Consider the following 17,139-nt stretch of genomic DNA (forward strand, 5'->3'; position numbering starts at 1 on the left):
CAGCTACCTCAGAGCTACAGCGTCGGAGGACAACGCAGCTCTAGGCAGCTTATAGGCAAGCCCGCAGGCACCCGGCCAGACTACAGGGGTCGCTGGTGCGCGGTGAGCCAAGGACACCCTGGCCGACCTAAGCCCTCCCCTCCCCCGGGGAAGATTGTGCGCCACCCCCTGGGAGCTCCCGTCCACGGTTGGCAGTGGAATAGCCTGGACTCGAATCGGCAGCTTCCAGGCTATAGGGTGCATACTGCACTCCACGCGGAGCGCCTTTGATGCGACACTTAGGAGCAACCAAAATCAAATCATTTTTAAAATAAAAACAGTATCACATCTTAACTCTGTGCTGTTCATGTTCACGTTTAAACCTCAAATTAACAGATTGTCGATGCCGCAGCTCACATACAGAATCAGTTTCAACCAGATTTTCACAGCACAAATATGATTGTGATCACTTTAGATGGACAAATCTTGCTATATATTTTTGCCACCATTATCCTACTATTTAACAGCTCTTAACAATATTAGTTTTTAACTCAGGATCTAAAATGTAAAGATCAAGAAATAATGCTAATGACTGATTGTGACAGTGACAGAATGATTCTTGGTGATAAATCTCCCTCCCGACTTGTGAGGGCGCTGTATAAAGGGAACAGAGTGCCCTGGACTGGATGGCCAGACAGTTCATTCCCAGGGTTAGGCAGAAGTCGGCCATCTAAAAAGGGGGCGGAGCTATGGTACACTAAATCATTGACCTAGGATGGAAACGATGTGGCAGCTGCGGATTGGAGGAGCGGTTGCAATCGTTAACCAAGGGGTCATGATTGACAGTATATAGGGGATGTAGTGAGGTGATCTGTTCCTTTGTTATGGTTACACTGAACAAGAAGGAGAACCGTACTGTTATCATGAGTGTTTTGTTTGTTTTGTCGTGTCTAAAAACTGTTTGTTTGCTGTTATTAGACGGCTAACATGATCCGGAGCGGTCGCTAAAGGCCAGCACCAAACCCAGATAATACTGCACTTGTGTCACGATTAACTGTGTTTGCACACGAGCACTATAGCACTTACTGTGGACTTGTGATCGTGTTCGTGTTACATGTGGGTGTTTAAATATCGGGACTATTATTTCGGGACCAACCCGTGGATTAAACAGAGCAATACGCAAACCATTGTGTATTGTCTGTTATCATTATTGTTTACTGTTTTGTCATCAGACTTTGGATTATAAATAAACCTCCATTTCACCAGTATTTTGTTGTCTGTCATTGTCTTGAGCACTGCATCATCCCTACACCTGCGCACTGCAACCACTTTGCCACGCTGATATACCTCTGGAAATTAAAAACAACTTGATCCCCTCCCTACATCTGTTTTCTTTTCTGCTTACCAGGAAATCTACCATACTTGATACTCTTTATAAGTAGTCTAGCTTTGCACTCTGCGTCTGTGCTTTGGGGTTGTCTGTCACCATATCTCTGTTAGCCACACTGTTGCCTGCAAGACTGATCTAGTATTTTTATGGTACTACTTCTAATGACCTTGTTGCTATTTTTGTTTAATTTTATTATCTCTTTACTCTTAGGAATAGGTGACCTTCACATCTCATTCTCACAGGAAGGGGCCAACCCTCCCTGTCCTTTCCTATTGTATGTAAAAATACCAGCAGAAAAGTGCTGAACTTAGGGTGCGATTTGTCCAATTTCCAGTGGTGGAGAGGGGGGGGGGGGGGGGGGGGGGATATAATAGACAAACAACAAAACATCATGGCAAGCCTTGATACAGCTGTGGTACTCAATTTAAACAGTTAAGAGAATCACTAAGTTACATACTGTATTTATACCGAATCAACTGCTAAAAAATCTTTAGGAATCACACATTTGCCAAATCTGCCGTCATGCAAGATAAATGCAGTTATTATTATTTCTATGGATACGTAATCAAAAGGCAATAACAGAAACTACCTACGCTTACAGCAACTAAAATAATGTTAAAACGCACTCATGACAAATACTTGCATTGTTGCACATAACCTCATTGATAACTACACAGAGTGAAATGTAATACAACATACGTATTTTAACAGCTTAATCTGCAGAAGTTAATGGCTGTTAATCTTGGCCTTTTTCCACTGCTCAGCGGGTGACTCGGTGGGTAACTCTGTGGGTAAAAGTTCCAGTGTTTGGCTCTGGGGCTGTTTAAAAAAAAAAGCTACTATAGAGTTTTAGTGTCCTGTCTTAATTTCTTTTAAAAACTAACGGTTTGAAATACAGCAACTGAATGACATTAATGTAGTTGATTTTCATTGGTTAATTTGCCTTGCTATGGTGTAGTACAGCACTACTGTTGGATAACAGTGATGGGTGAGTGGAATAAGAACCTGATCCACTTTATACAGTGGAACTTTATGATCCGGCTCCAGTGAAACCAAACACCATTCCTTTTTTTTAAATCACGTTAATACAATGTGCTACTGATCTTACGGCCTGAAGTGCTTAGACTGAGATTAAGTCAGTTTGCGTAAAAATGATGGAGCATACATTCATAATTTTAAATATGATTAAAATTTCCAAAAGAAATCATTGTAAATTCAAAATCTTTTATCGGAGGGGATACATTTATCCCAGGGTTTATCCCCCCTGGGATGACAACTAAAAGTGCAGTCGTAAAAAAAGCAGAGCCAGGGTTCTGGCTGAACTCATGGTGAGATGCAGACATTAGCTGAAAAGAACATCTTGTCACCCTTGGACCAGAGAATTGGGGAGGATGGGGAGAATTATATTGAAAAATAAATGCTTATATCAGAGTTATGACTGTTATGTGGGCATTTTTTAATGATACATATAATTACTTCTAAAAAGAAAAACAGTCCTATGATACGCATTTTGGCTATTTTAACAGGCTATAGGGTTAATGACAAAACAAGAATAGATTAAATACAGAATGAGAGATTTTTTCTAGCTGTGCAGTGTGTGCTATTATAGGTTTTACTGTATAACAAGTGGTTCAGGTCTGGTTAATGTGCTGCTCTTTATGTGGTCATACTGTTTCGTAACATTGCTGTTTGTGCCATTTACATGTTAATGGATGCAAATGCACTTCTATCCATCTGAACCCACAAGCTTCACAATCACATGGCGTGCCATTAGTCGACTCCCAGTTTCTGAGGTTGACGGGCACTTTTCTATTCAGTGCTACCCTTAGTCAGAAGCATAATGTCTGTTTGTTCTTACCTGTTTTAAAATTCCAGAACCATACCTTTTTATGGTGGAGACTCCGCCCTGCAAGGACATAACTGCATAAGTCACAGGCTGCAATCTACACCCTGACCTATGCAAAACACTTGTCAGTTGAAGGGGCCAAAGAACCAGCACCCAATTAGCTGCAGTGATTTTGAGAATTCTTGTGGGGGCGGTGTGGGATTCTTTCATTCCTCAATAAATATTTTATCATGGTGTGCCTACTGTTTAATAGGCAAGGCAACCCTACTGTCACTAATTAAATAGTTCCAGTGTCTCATACTGAAATAAATACCATACCCAGAACCAGGACTGGTTAGCTTGTCTGTCGTTTTGAGCCAAGTTATTTTTCCTGGACCTCCTTGTAGGTCTGCAAGAAACGGTTGGGTAATATTATACCCCATCACAACCTTTACAAATAGCCCTAGGATATGTCATGATACACTACAGCTTTGAGTTCTGTAGTGTATGAAACTAGTTTAAGCTAAAAACAAAACAAAACACGGAGACTACCTCAGATGAGAGCAAAGTGAAGAGCACAAATGTGTAGATTTATTCAAGTATCCAAGAATAAAAAGCAAAAGAAAGATAGCAAAACACTTTTCAAGGTATTTTTCTATAAAGTAATGGTGTATAACAGCAGTGATTTCTGATCAAGTCAGTCAAGTTGGGACATAGCAACTGACAATAGTACAGTTCTAATCCCTCTCCAGTCCTATATTGTCCATAGTTCTCAAATAAACAGCTGTGGAGCCAAAACTTTAAAGTCATCCACAGCTCTGAAATTCCCTCCTTAATGTAGTTGGGACCCTGATATTTTCAGGCTTTTGCTTGTAGGGTAAGATTGAGAGTGCTGGACTGGAGAACCCTGAAGGGGCTCCAGTGAGGGGTAGCAGGTTGAAGAGGGCTCTATTGTAGGGTCCTGGAGTGTCTGATTGGGAGGCCACAGGCTGAGGATCCCAGTAAATAAGCCTCTCTGTTGTAAGTGGTAGCTGCAGTCCTGGACAGACTGAACTGTCTGTGGAAGCCTGTGTTTAGCAGTTGGCCAGGATCCAGCTGTGTCTGGGAGTTTAATGAACTCCAGGTGTTCTTTGGGTAGTTTAAGGCACCTGTCACCAATATTTAGTGCCAGGAAAACCCAGACTCCAGATAGAGCTAGAGGCTCTGTTTGCTTATTTTAAGAAGCCTACCTAACTGAAGATGCGTGTTTGGGGAGACGGACCCTCCTCCAAATGTAAGTTTAGATTTTTCAATTTTCCATTGAATACTACTTTCCTAATCTAATGTATATCTATCATCGGTCTCTCTGCAGTGATTCGTTATAAGATGGGCCTTGTTTTCTTGGTAACTTGCTTTATATATATATATATATACATACAGTATATTAGGGCTGTCACTCGATTACAATTTTTGATTGGTTAATCTATGGGCATGATTAATTGTTGATAATTGATAGATTAACCCCTCCACATTTTTAATAAAAGTAATGATTTTATAGCGACTGTCTTGCATAGTAATACTGCTAAATCAATAGAATCTAAAAAAAATAAGCCCAATGGGAATTTAATCTTTTTTTAAAGCCTTTTCTATTGCATCTAGCAAAACCTGAGACACCGAAGAGATAAAGTCATTCTGAATCTTGTTAGAGGTACCCGAGAATACTGTGGCTATTGACAAGTGATTGCTTAACATGCTGTCGTAGAAAGTACCAGAGAAAGTAATTCCACATAATTACCTCTATTTGAGGAATTGGTACCTTCATCGTGCCTCTGAAAGCCAGTTCTTGTTTGCTCATTGTGATGTATTGTATCCTTTCTCTTCTGCTTATCCATTATCAATACGGGTTTGTCCAAAAGTTTTGAGTGTTACAGTGGCTCGCAGGTAACTTTGGGAACGCTTATGTTTTTGTGGTGACTTCGTTAGACATCCTAGATTGCTGTAGCCAGTGCTGTTCCATATCACCTTTTCTGTACTGAACAAAAGATTATACTGAGCAGTATTATTTGTTTAATTGACAGTTACCAGTAAGCCACGGATACCTTTAATAATTACAGTTTTGGAAGTGGCGAGTATATCCCTCCCCTTCCTGTGTCGGTTCACATATGTGTGGTATTTGCCTCCCTTTTTAAACAATCTCCAATTTTTTCTGAGAAAGCTCTTCTTGAAAATTGATTAGTAACTACAATGTCTCCGTTGTCTGATGACATTTTTTTGTATTTGTAAAAAGTAAATCAAAATATGACGTTCTCAATATAATTCTCAATAACGCTCTATAATAAGCAATATCGCACAAAATTCAGCTATTGTTACACCACTTAGAGCCTGGCATATTTATGTCCCAGCTCTACTCTAATTGGACAGTTGCAAAACCAGGGCAGATCTTTGACTCTCCCATTGGAGGCAGAGAATACCTTCAACTGTTTATGTCCCGCCTCCGCTCACTTATGATTAGACTGCTGCTGAGAAAATGCATTATATATATAATATATAATGTAATAAAATACACCTCCAACAAGCATTGAGGCAGATTATTACATTTTACCCCACTCAGAACCCTTGTCTCCCTCGATAGATAATCTACAAGTGGAAAGATATTCTGAATAGTAGAAATTCTCTACCAATGCAAAATGACAGTATGGGGCATTTGTTTTGCATTTTATCCTCAAAATGGGTTTCTGTGATTGTTTTAAGTCTTTTTCAATTCCCCATTCGCACTGAAAAAAAAAACAGTCAACAAACTAAGTTTTACTGATGGGGTTCCAGAATGGCTCACCTGATAAAGCCCAGCTGCTTGGGGTGCAGGGTGAGTCATACAGTCAGGGGAGCGCCGTGCGAGTCCTGGCTATGAGTCCTGGCTGTGCGAGTTCTAGCTGTGTGAGTCCTGGCTGTGCTAGTCCTGGCTTTGCTAGTCCTGGCAGTGCGAGTCCTGGCCGTGCGAGTTCTTACTGTGCTAGTCCTGGCTGTGCGAGTCCTGGCTGTGCAAGTCCTGGCAGTGTGAGTCCTGGCTGTCCGAGTCCTGGCTGTGAGAGTCCTGGCTGTGCAAGTCCTGGCAGTGCGAGTCCTGGCTGTGCGAGTTCTTGCTGTGCTAGTCCTGGCTGTGCGAGTCCTGGCTGTGCAAGTCCTGGCAGTGTGAGTCCTGGCTGTCCGAGTCCTGGCTGTGAGAGTCCTGGCTGTGCGAGTCCTGGCTGTGCGAGTCCTGGCTGTGCGAGTCCTGGCTGTGCGAGTCCTGGTTCTGTGAGTCCTGAATCTGTGAGTCCTGGCTGTGAGAGTCCTGGCTGTGCAAGTCCTGGCTGTGCGAGTCCTGGCAGTGCAAGTCCTGGCTGTGCTAGTCCTGGCTGTGCGAATCCTGGCGGTGCGAGTCCTGACTGTGTGAGTCCTGGCTGTGAGAGTCCTGGCTGTGCGAGTCCTGGCTGTGCGAGTCCTGGCTTTGTGAAATTGCCGGTCTTCACTGGAGATTCCTGAAGGAGCGTTGCATTGATTCTGGCAGTCACACGGGTTAGGAAAGCAAAAAGACTTTCTCCTCATTGGCCGATTTTGTCCTTCGGAGTCTGGTAGCTTGCCAACATCTACTGTCCAATTCCTGGATGCTCCCCCAGGACCAGGTGTTTTTTGGCTGTATTTGACTCTCTTCCTACAAAAAAATCACAAAAAATCTATTTTTTACAGTATCATCATGGGATTGGTGTCCCTTTTTTCAAAACACTCTGGGGAACATTATAAGGTACTTCAGAAACCATGACAACTTATTTTTTTAACACTATATATATATATATATATATATATATATTTAGCTCAAAGAGCCAGCTGCCCAACGTTTCGATATGTTGTACATATCTTTCTCAAGGGAGCCTGTGTTTGAATCCAAACATTGGAGGTATTTATAGGTTTTTGACGGCATGACAACTACTTGTTATTGTTTACATTCAAATTCATGATTTATTCTTACATGATGTAATGGTGTTCTATATATTGTGACATCATTTTTACTTCTATCTTTGAATCTGTATTAATTCTAATTAACACTACTTTATATAAACTTATATTTTTATTATATCATGCAATGCTGGCTCTGAGGATCAGTCTAGATTTGGCCTCCCCAGCGCATCAGCATGCACAACTTTTTAATGAATTTTGTTTATTTATTTAAATGTTATATATTTATTGAAGTTAATTAGTTCATTCTTTTCTGTTGAGTCCCGCTGGCATAATCGTGTTCAGTCTATTTATCCATTTACTTTCTTTTATTCTTCTATATGTCGCATTGTCTAACATATGTTTAATATATATATAGTGGTTTTTTTAAAGGTTAAGTATTTTTTTTTTATTATTATGTATTCCGTTTAGAGTTTTCAAAGAGATACTTGTATAAAAACATGTTTTTCTATTACCTGAGGGACCTTTCAATACTGCCTGAAAATTGTGTTGAAAAATATTGACGTTTAGTCAAATTACAAGACAGTGTTTCACCTGAGTGATTTTGTGATTTTGTTTACACATTTTTTGCTGAGAACTATTAAAAATGTCTAATTAAGCTAATTATGAGTTCAATTAAGGGCTTAGTTAAGTAACTGAGAGCTCAGTGGAATGAAAACCAGAAGACATTCGGGTCCCCGAGGACCATGGTTGAATACGTTAGGAACTATACAAAATACTTTTACAGATTTTCCACTCCAATAAGTAAAAAAAAAAGAAATAATCAGATATTTTTCAATTTTTAAAATTATTATTTAGTAGATTTTGAGGTTTCACTGAGATATAGGTACAAACACATTTTATTCTGTTACCTGAAGGACCCTACAACAGTCCCTGAAAGGGCAAAATACAAGACATCTGAGTGATTTTATGAATTTAGAGCCTTTTGTTAAAAAACAAAAGCAATACATGGTTAAGAACTGAACAATAATTAATACTGAGAACACCTATATTATATAAATGAATCACTGTCAGAACATTTTGATTTACCAGAATCAGACGTCAGTTTTCTGCCAACAATGACTCATCTCTTGAAATGAAATTCTGTGGAGTGGAAACGTTTATTTGTGTGCAGATCAATTTCTGCACATTCGCGTAAATATATACACTGAATATCCTATTATGAAAGCAGCATTTTACAAACAGCAAGAACAACCGAATAAATAGTGCTAACTACAAAACCCTAACTATTATAAGAAAACAGTACAACTGCAATGCCATAATAAATGTTTATTCTCAGGATGTTTATAAGCAATAATGGATACTACTCCATTATTTTCTCAAAATAAATATTTGTAAATAAAATAATAGTTCTTCATTCCATTATTATTAGTAATAATGAAAAAAACGTCACTGATATAAATTTAGTTCATGAAACAGTATGGGCTTATATCCACTCGTTTCTTGATATTTATAAATATTGTAAAAACATATATCTTAAAACACAAGATAGAATATATGTTCTAATATAATTCTAAGTTAAATCCATCAGATTTACAGAGTTTTTCCTTTCCTTTCTTATCTCTAAACAAGTTCTACTCAAGTTTTTCTTTCTGCATGCTGCTGAAACTTTCTCTGCCCTTTAAAATTGAAATGCACGTCTCAGGGAGTGAAATTCAACCCCTCCTCTATGCAATAATATGTGTTTCCAACCTGTACCACAAAGTATGGTGGCCCAATAAGTCACTTTTTTTTTTTTCTGTGTTTACCCAATCATGGGCCCAGAAAGACACTTCAGTATGATCATGTTTACCCAATCACGGGCCCAGAAAGACGCTTCAGTATGTGTCCTTAAAGGGTTAAGAGCCACAAGGGAATATGAGTGGTACTGAGAGGGTGTGATCTGTGGTATAGGGGATTTACTTTAGTACCTGCTGTATTCCCCAATAAAGACAAATAATAGTGTGTTCTCTATTATTTTCCAATGTTGTTTCTAGTTAGATTTACCTGGCTTACTAATTATTCTAATCAAATGTCATTTTTTCTGCTTCTATAAACTGAATTTATGGTTTGAATTTCTATCCTATCTAAACGAATGTTTTCAGATATTTTCAATGTATTAACTCACAGTTGTCACAGTTGGAAAGAGGTAGATATTCTTACCCCAGTGGTCATTTATAAAACAAAAAGGAGTCTTTTCAGATGCAGTCCCTGTGGTTGATAAAGGACATTAGTTACAACCCTGTTAAAAATGATCTAAGCAGAAATGAAAGTAGAGAATGAAGGAGAACACATATAGCAGCATATTAAAAATGTACAATATTAAATATTAAACTGTAGATGATATAAGATGTCCCTTTAAATAGAAAATAATACAATATTTACTCAAAACTGTCCAAGCTCATTAGCTAACCAACTTTTAAAAATCATACACCATACGCATTGTCTTCCCATATCTGTATCCGTGTGTCTGAGTTTCTGTATCTGTTGATCTATTCTTAACCTAACCCCTCTGACAGCAGGAGGGATGGGGCAGTGCGGTCCCAGGAGGACTGCAGTGCTAAGGACAGAGGAGCGAGATGTGTCTCTCCGGTGATCGCTATTGAAGATCAAAACAAATTGAAGCTGACAAGGGAATCAGTGCAGTGTATGAGACATGGTGTGGCATTGACAGCCATAGGAGATTATATAAAACAAAACGCAGGAGGGGCTGGCCCTGCCCTGACCCTGCCCTGACCCTGACCCTGACCCTGCCCCTGCCCCTGCCCTGACCCTGCCCTGACCCTGCCATCCAAAGCTTTTTTTTTTTACAACTGGAGATTACATTTTGAATCTAGCTTGTTTCCACAAACCTGACCACAAAGCATTTGGGTTTTAAACTATCTAAAGAGGTGTATCTGGAACCAAATGAGAAAACTGAACCTCAAACCGTATGGGTTCAGGTCAGACGTCAGCTCCCATGAACTCAATTAGTCATCCAATCAGAGCAGACAAACCTGTTGGCTAATGTATTCATCAGTGTCCTTCCAGAAGGCACACATCAGAATGAGACTGCTGGAAGTAGGGCTGTGCAGAGAGTCATATTTTCAGAGTCATTCCCTTGAAGAGATGTTACGTTGTTAGGTATTAATTAAATAGAATAAAACATATGAATGACGCAACACAAGACAAAGCCTTCCCTCTGTCTCCCCTGTTTACATTGGTTGGTTATTAGGAACCAACCAATAGCAATTTGACAGTGTGAAGTATTGTATCCTTTTGACAAATGTCCCACTGGAGTTATGAGAAACACACGACTGCAGAGAAACAATATTTAACACAGCACTGACAATGCAATTTTCTAAGCCATGCCCTGCTAGATTGCAATGCTGGATGTTATTCTTTGTGTAAACTGGGGCTTGTACTTAAAGTACAGTTAGATGTGTGCAGATGTGTGCTTAACGGCTAATTGGGTCACTGTGGTATATAAAGAGAAGCACAGGGCACTGTCAGGGGAGAAGCATGTTGTAACCATACATAGATTGTCCAAACAAGTATTTCCAAAGTCATAGAACAAATATATCGGAAATAGTTGTTAAAACATTCCTTAACTGTACTGAAGTGTCTAGGATTTTGCTCAGAAGTCATGATGAATCACATCGAAGAAAACACGTTTATTGGTTATGAAACATTCAGCCGATTCCCCACTGGGATAAAAATTACACAACAGTAAACTGTCCAAATTCTTCTCTGACTAACTGTACACCACTAAATTCCTCCATAAGTTTGCCTTGCCTTTTCCTTTAGAATGTGTGGCTGCCGGTGGACTCAATTGATGGGGGTCTGTCTGATCCTGCTCTGCAGTCTCTCCTTCGCTCTCTCTCTGGGGAACTTCTCAGCACTTAGCGGGCAGGTATGGATGCACACTGTTTGCTGCCGTACATTTTATATATATATATATATATATATATATATATATATATATATATATATATATATATTGGGGCTGTTCAGAGACGTATTTTTATGGTGTAACTATAACTTGTGAAATTATATTTTTACTGCTATTAAGTGGCTATCATTAGATCCCATTTGGGAATGGATTTAATTGAATAAAAAAAAAAAAGTTATTACTCGAGACTCAGTGGGTAGCTTTCAAGTCCTAATGAATACCAGTAAAGAAAGTACATTTATGACTTGGTCATTCAAGACTTTGATTTAACTGTACATGACAGTAGAGATAGAAAAGAAACTTTAAACACAATATATATCATTTTTATCATAGTACTGTATATAATGCAATATATCAATGAGCATTGGTGGCTTTTAGAGGTAGTTTTTTTTACCCTCTGGCATGTCAATAGTTATGGTAAACAAATAAAACCAATTAGCATCATGGAAGACAGCACAAATGATCTCATCAGCGTGGACCATGTCTGAACCTGGGGGCAGGAAAGTGATTTGTGCTAAGTCACTCTAAAAATGTTTGTTCAGCATATACTTGATTGAAAATGACAAAAATAACAAGTTACCTTTTTTTGTGATGGTGATTTATGTATTTAATATTCATATCCCTGGTAATATTGTACAATAAAATGGGGCCCTCAGGTGGGTGTCTTCAACAATAGGATAAAGTTTGGTCGCTGAAAATACAAAGCAAAAATAATTTCTGGAAATGATATGGGCCCTTCTGAGACTGTTGTAACTCGTTACAGTAACTTATTGCTTTGAAATAAGAAAATAAACTATTCTTAGAAGATTCAGCTTCTGTTCCCTCCACTGACACCATTTTCTAACAAGATGACAGCTATGCATTACTTGTTTTTAAAATGTAACTAAAAGTAACTACGTTTTTCTTTCACATAAAATGTAATGCGTTTCCACATTTAGTTACCTGTCTGAAAACAAAACCATTACAGTCACAAGTTACTGAACCATGAAATCAGATTACAGTAATGTGTTACTCCCCAGCACTGAAACTGACAGCAATCCCTCAAAATACCCACAAAGATTTTCTGTGCAGAAATAATACACATAATAATAATAAAAAAATATCCTGCATGTACTTTTAAATATATATTTGTAATTACATTTTTTGGTTTTATTTAAGGGTTTTTTGATTATTATTGAATATATTTGTCTTTGTATTCCTAATTCCAACCACTGTGAGCTTAAGGTGATTGTAGCTTACAACACAAGCCCTTCATTTTTACCTATTGGGCACTTCAGTTTCTTACATATGTCTCAAAAGCACAGTTTTGAAAAAAAAAAAAATATTATAGTGACTTTTATTTTTATTTTTTAAAAGACCTAGTACTGCATTTGGTTAATATCTGTTTGCAAGCCATGCTTTCAGGAAGCGTACTTGCTTGGTTACCTGGAGGATGCAATGGTCCCCTCCCCGTCAATGGTTTGTTTCATTTCATTACCCAACCAGCTTCTTCCCCTATTGACAGACATGCTTTCCACCAGTAACATGACCAGGAAAATACAGCTGAGGTGAAATAACCCAGGAAATGTAACAGATAATCTTGTGAATAAGTCATAGAAGCTTTATTTAACCTATTGTAGTGCCAGACAGCATGTTTTCAATAAAAATACATGTTTGCAATGACATTTGCCTCTTAAAACTGAGGCCTGCAGTATGTAGCTAATGGACATGCAAAGCAGGTGGGATTTCTGAAAGGATTTTGTTAGGTATAATCACTTGAAAGGAATGGCAGTTAGTGAAAATAGATGTTCTATTTCAGGAAGATGGCCAGTCCTCAAACAGCCTGGAAGAAGACTCTGATGTAACAGCGTACTGGTGGGGGGAGTGGGCCAAGTGGACAGCCTGCACTCGCACCTGTGGAGGTGGGGTCAAGTTCCAAGAGCGGCACTGCCTCAAACAAAGGTATGAGCCTTCACTTTCAGAGGCTGTTAAAATGGGCAGAGTTCTCTTTGACGTGCTAATAGCTGAGCACAATGTAGTCAATTGGTTTGTAAACATCTTCATTGCAATTGCATAGTCGTTTAATAATTTACTATTTACACTATTTGATGATGTTTGCAGTCATCCTGGTTCCAACATAGAGTTATTATTTTTCTTTAAATCTTTACTGAGTTTTGAGCTTGCTTTGAGCTTGTCTGGGGAATCCTAAGTGCCAGGGCTGATTCCTAATTCGATTAAAATCATGTGACAATATGACCTTTCAACTCTGCCACACCAACCTACTCTACATAGACATAGACAGCCATTTTCCAATGGCAAATCTGAGCCGATCAGGGCCAGGGGCAGGGTTAATGATATTTGTCATTACTTTGCATCAGTCGGAAGATAAACAACATGGCACGCATTTCAGTTGTATTCAGTAATATACTAAGAACAAAAACAAAGAAAAACACAACCATAACCTTTGGATCTGCCATTCTCAACTCAAATACAGCCGCTCTTAATACCGCATCATCTACATGTGACTTGACACGTTCATTGCATGTTAGGTCAGCTGCACGGCCCGAACTTTGCAGTGGAAACACAACCAGGCTCCTCCTAAGCTGCGCTGGGCTGGTTCTGCACATCCCACTGTGGCTCGGCTGTACAGTGGAAAAGAGATAATATACAGAGTAGATGGGGCTAGCAGAGCTGAAGCCAGAACCACTCAGAATGATTGCCAACATCATAAAAAGCCAGCCACTCATATCACCATTCTAGTGGTTTTACTGGTACCATTTGAAGATATATTGCTATAAATCCATATACTGTAATTAAATATGTTAATCCAAAATATATATATATATATATATATATATATATATATATATATATATATATATATATATATATATATATATATATATCAGCTGATGCTATTCATGTTCTGGTTTGAACAGAAGTGCTTACATATATAGATTCCAAACAAAGTTTAGGATGTGGAAAACAGAACAGGCTTCAACTGGCTGTGATACTGGCTGTGATACTCATTTAGCAGGAGGAAGACGGCTGTTGGAAAGGACAATATGACCTGCACCGGCACATCTAAGAGATATCACCTCTGTGACATACAGGTGAGGACTACACACAGCAAACCACTGGCTACCAGTTGGGCAGAATGTTTTCATTTAATGGATGGGTCCCCACAAGGCATTTTTCAGATTTGCCTTTTTATTCATATCTGTTCCTCCTTTATCTCCTGTGCACTTCCATTTATATTTCTAATTGTCCAGGTTTAAAAGACAGACATACTATTGTAGACATGTATTTTTATTTTAAAACACATGGTCATTTCACCTGGAGGGTGCACAACTGTCCCCACCCCTTCAATGACTTCTTTCCTCTTAACAACCAATCAGCTGCTTCCCCTGGTGACTGTCATGCGTTTAGTAACACGCTTTGACCCAGAAAAGGCATACAAAAATAGAACTTTCTTTAAATGAAAGTAGAAATAGATATGTTTTAAAATGAAAATACGTTTGCTTCAGCATGTGTTTCTTTAAAAACAGAATATCTGAGACCTAGCACATTGAAGTGCAAAATAGGTAAGATTTATGTAATTGTTTGGTAACACTTTAGAATAACGATCAGGCATGCATTACTCACCCACGTGGGGATTGTGAGAAGTGTTCATTTATGCATGCAAGCATGCTTTATACGTGTGATTAGCATACTTTGTTACAAACATGGAATGAATACAGGTCATTAAATCCACATGAATTAACGGGCCTGAATTCAAAATGAATGACTTCAGAACTCAGAGAAGTGCAGAAGATGTTCAGATGTTATTCAGGTGGTATTCAGTCAGAATTCATTATGAATTTGCAGCCATTATTTTTGTGTTGCCAATCATTTTTTTATCTACAATTAACCAGTTCAGAGGTGCAAATTCTTTTGAAAATTGGTGCTAAACTGTTTTGAAAGTTTAGGACCAGAGAGCCTACTGGTGCTAATTATCAAACTCCGCCCTAATCAAGCCCCCCAACCCTTGCTCTTCAGTTTGTTTTTAGGGTTAAAATTGGGTAAAAATGTGCTGTGAAGACATGTTTGTGACCAGTTTTTGCAGTTAAACTTCCCACATGACACAAACTTTCTTTCCTGTGTATGTGGGTGAGTGTGGAGGGATGAGTAGTCCAGACCCAATGAGAAGTTATCATCATCTATGGTTGCTAAGGAATAATAATAATGGTGCTATATGAGGTACCCTGGTGCTAGAAACTTGCGCCATAGTGCCACATTTGCACCCCTGCAGTTGATGCCTGTCTACAGCTGTATTCTGTTGCATGGTACTGTAACATTGGTTCTAAGGGGAAAGGTAAGTATAACACCAAGAATCATTCGATCTCTGTCACAAGGACATTCAGTTAATGAAACATGCCAAATACAAGTGTTGCTAGTATATTTAATTCATTTTATTAATGACGTAAAATCAATAGTTTCTGAAGATTATGTCGCTATGGTAACACAAATGTTTAATCCATCTAGTGTAAGACCCACACAGTTTTCTTTCAAAAACATTTAAAAGAATAAATCTGCCTTAAGCTGGTAACGTTCCAGGGTTGCTTTTAGCTTCACATCTTATTCCAGCCTCGTCCGCTGCTCTGTGCTGACAAGTTCGATCAGTGGCTGACAGCCATAATGCGACAAAGTGCTCATATGGCTGTATTGTATCTTCAGGGACAGAAAAGGAACGTGTTCCTGCTGTTTAAGTGAGTGTAAATGTTCCAAAAGGAAGGGGTAGCAAAATGACTCAGCAAGTGCAAATGCACCTGCAGTAAAGTTACATAATTCATATCATTATTTTATCACAGCATGGGCAAGATGTGCAGTCAACCTCCACTTTATTCTGCCCAGAAGATAATTACATTTTGTTCCATCAATTAGCCCTTTTGCTGCCCCATTCTACGTGAATCTGAGTGATCTGAAAGCCCCTTATACCAATGATGAGGAACCTCTACACGACACATTGCTAAAAACAAAACGTTGAAGCAGTGTGTAATAAACAAAGAAACACACAGCGATTATTATTGTCTTGTGACGAGGGTGTGGAAATGGGAGTGAGGCCTGCACATTACTGCCTTTCCAGTGAGTAATAAGAGCTGCCATTTCTCTCATGTGCCAAAGCATCATTTTGATATTTCTATTTGTTTACTCTTGGCTTCTGAGAGCTGCATTAATTATTTCTGAAAGTACACAGGAATGAACCCCTCAGAAAAGAGTTCTGCTAAAATGATGGAGAAACACATCTGTAGAGGGCTCCGCTATTTTGGTTGCTAGTTTTTGTTTTATCATCTTCTATGGAAGCAGATTTTGAAGCTTGTGAATTTACAATAGTGCTCTTGAACAATACACAGTTTAACACTTGCCTGTTTTTTTCTGCCAAGAATAACTGTATTGTACTATTGGAAGTGAGGCCCTATAGTTTTATAAAGAGGACACCCTAATAACCACAGAACTATATAATACTACACTATCCATTTATTAGGATTTAGAATCTTTCCCTGAATTAGAGATGCAAAATAGGATGATCATGTGATGTGACATGTGATCCCTGCAGCCCTATCATACCTTGTAACCAGGAGGTCCCCGGTTCAAATCCCACCTCAGCCACTGACTCATTGTGTGACCCTGAGCAAGTCACTTAACCTCCTTGTGCTCCGTCTTTCGGGGGAGACGTTGTTGTAAGTGACTCTGTAGCTGATGCATAGTTCACACACCCTAGTCTCTGTAAGTCGCCTTGGATAAAGGCGTCTGCTAAATAAACAAATAATAATAATAATACTGTGTGAGTAGCACAACTGCAAACAGTCTACCAGAAATAGGGACAGGCAAAGATTTAACATCATTCAAAAGAGGTGCCACAGTAGGCTGCTCCAAGGCATCAGTCAACAGTCTGTCAGCAATGACAATTAAAGGAAAGTAGTCACAGGTTTGTCAAGTCTGAAATATTAATAACAGAAGGATTAACATCCCTAAACACACCTTCCATCACCTTATTAGGTACAGTTCCTGATAAAGTGGGCAGGCTTGTTGAAGCATTCTCAG

The 17,139-nt window shown here is 38.9% G+C and overlaps 2 protein-coding genes across 2 annotated transcripts in view; one reads left to right on the forward strand and one right to left on the reverse strand.

The window, feature by feature from the left end:
* Positions 1-5,700, reverse strand: part of LOC117421824 (protein myomaker) — a 31,590-nt gene extending 25,890 nt beyond the window's left edge. The window contains exon 1 of the mRNA XM_058987103.1: positions 4,969-5,700. Coding sequence (XP_058843086.1) covers positions 4,969-5,028 — 60 coding nt within the window. The 5' untranslated portion in view covers positions 5,029-5,700. The remainder of the gene's footprint in view (positions 1-4,968) is intronic.
* LOC117421823 (ADAMTS-like protein 2) overlaps positions 1-17,139 on the forward strand; it is a 68,576-nt gene that overhangs the window by 9,312 nt on the left and 42,125 nt on the right. Inside the window, exons 2-4 of the mRNA XM_034036217.3 lie at positions 10,932-11,037; positions 12,875-13,017; positions 14,090-14,168. Coding sequence (XP_033892108.3) covers positions 10,933-11,037; positions 12,875-13,017; positions 14,090-14,168 — 327 coding nt within the window. The 5' untranslated portion in view covers position 10,932. The remainder of the gene's footprint in view (positions 1-10,931; positions 11,038-12,874; positions 13,018-14,089; positions 14,169-17,139) is intronic.

Source organism: Acipenser ruthenus, chromosome 15 (genome assembly GCF_902713425.1).
Source record: "Acipenser ruthenus chromosome 15, fAciRut3.2 maternal haplotype, whole genome shotgun sequence".
In the NCBI taxonomy this organism is placed as follows: domain Eukaryota; kingdom Metazoa; phylum Chordata; class Actinopteri; order Acipenseriformes; family Acipenseridae; genus Acipenser; species Acipenser ruthenus.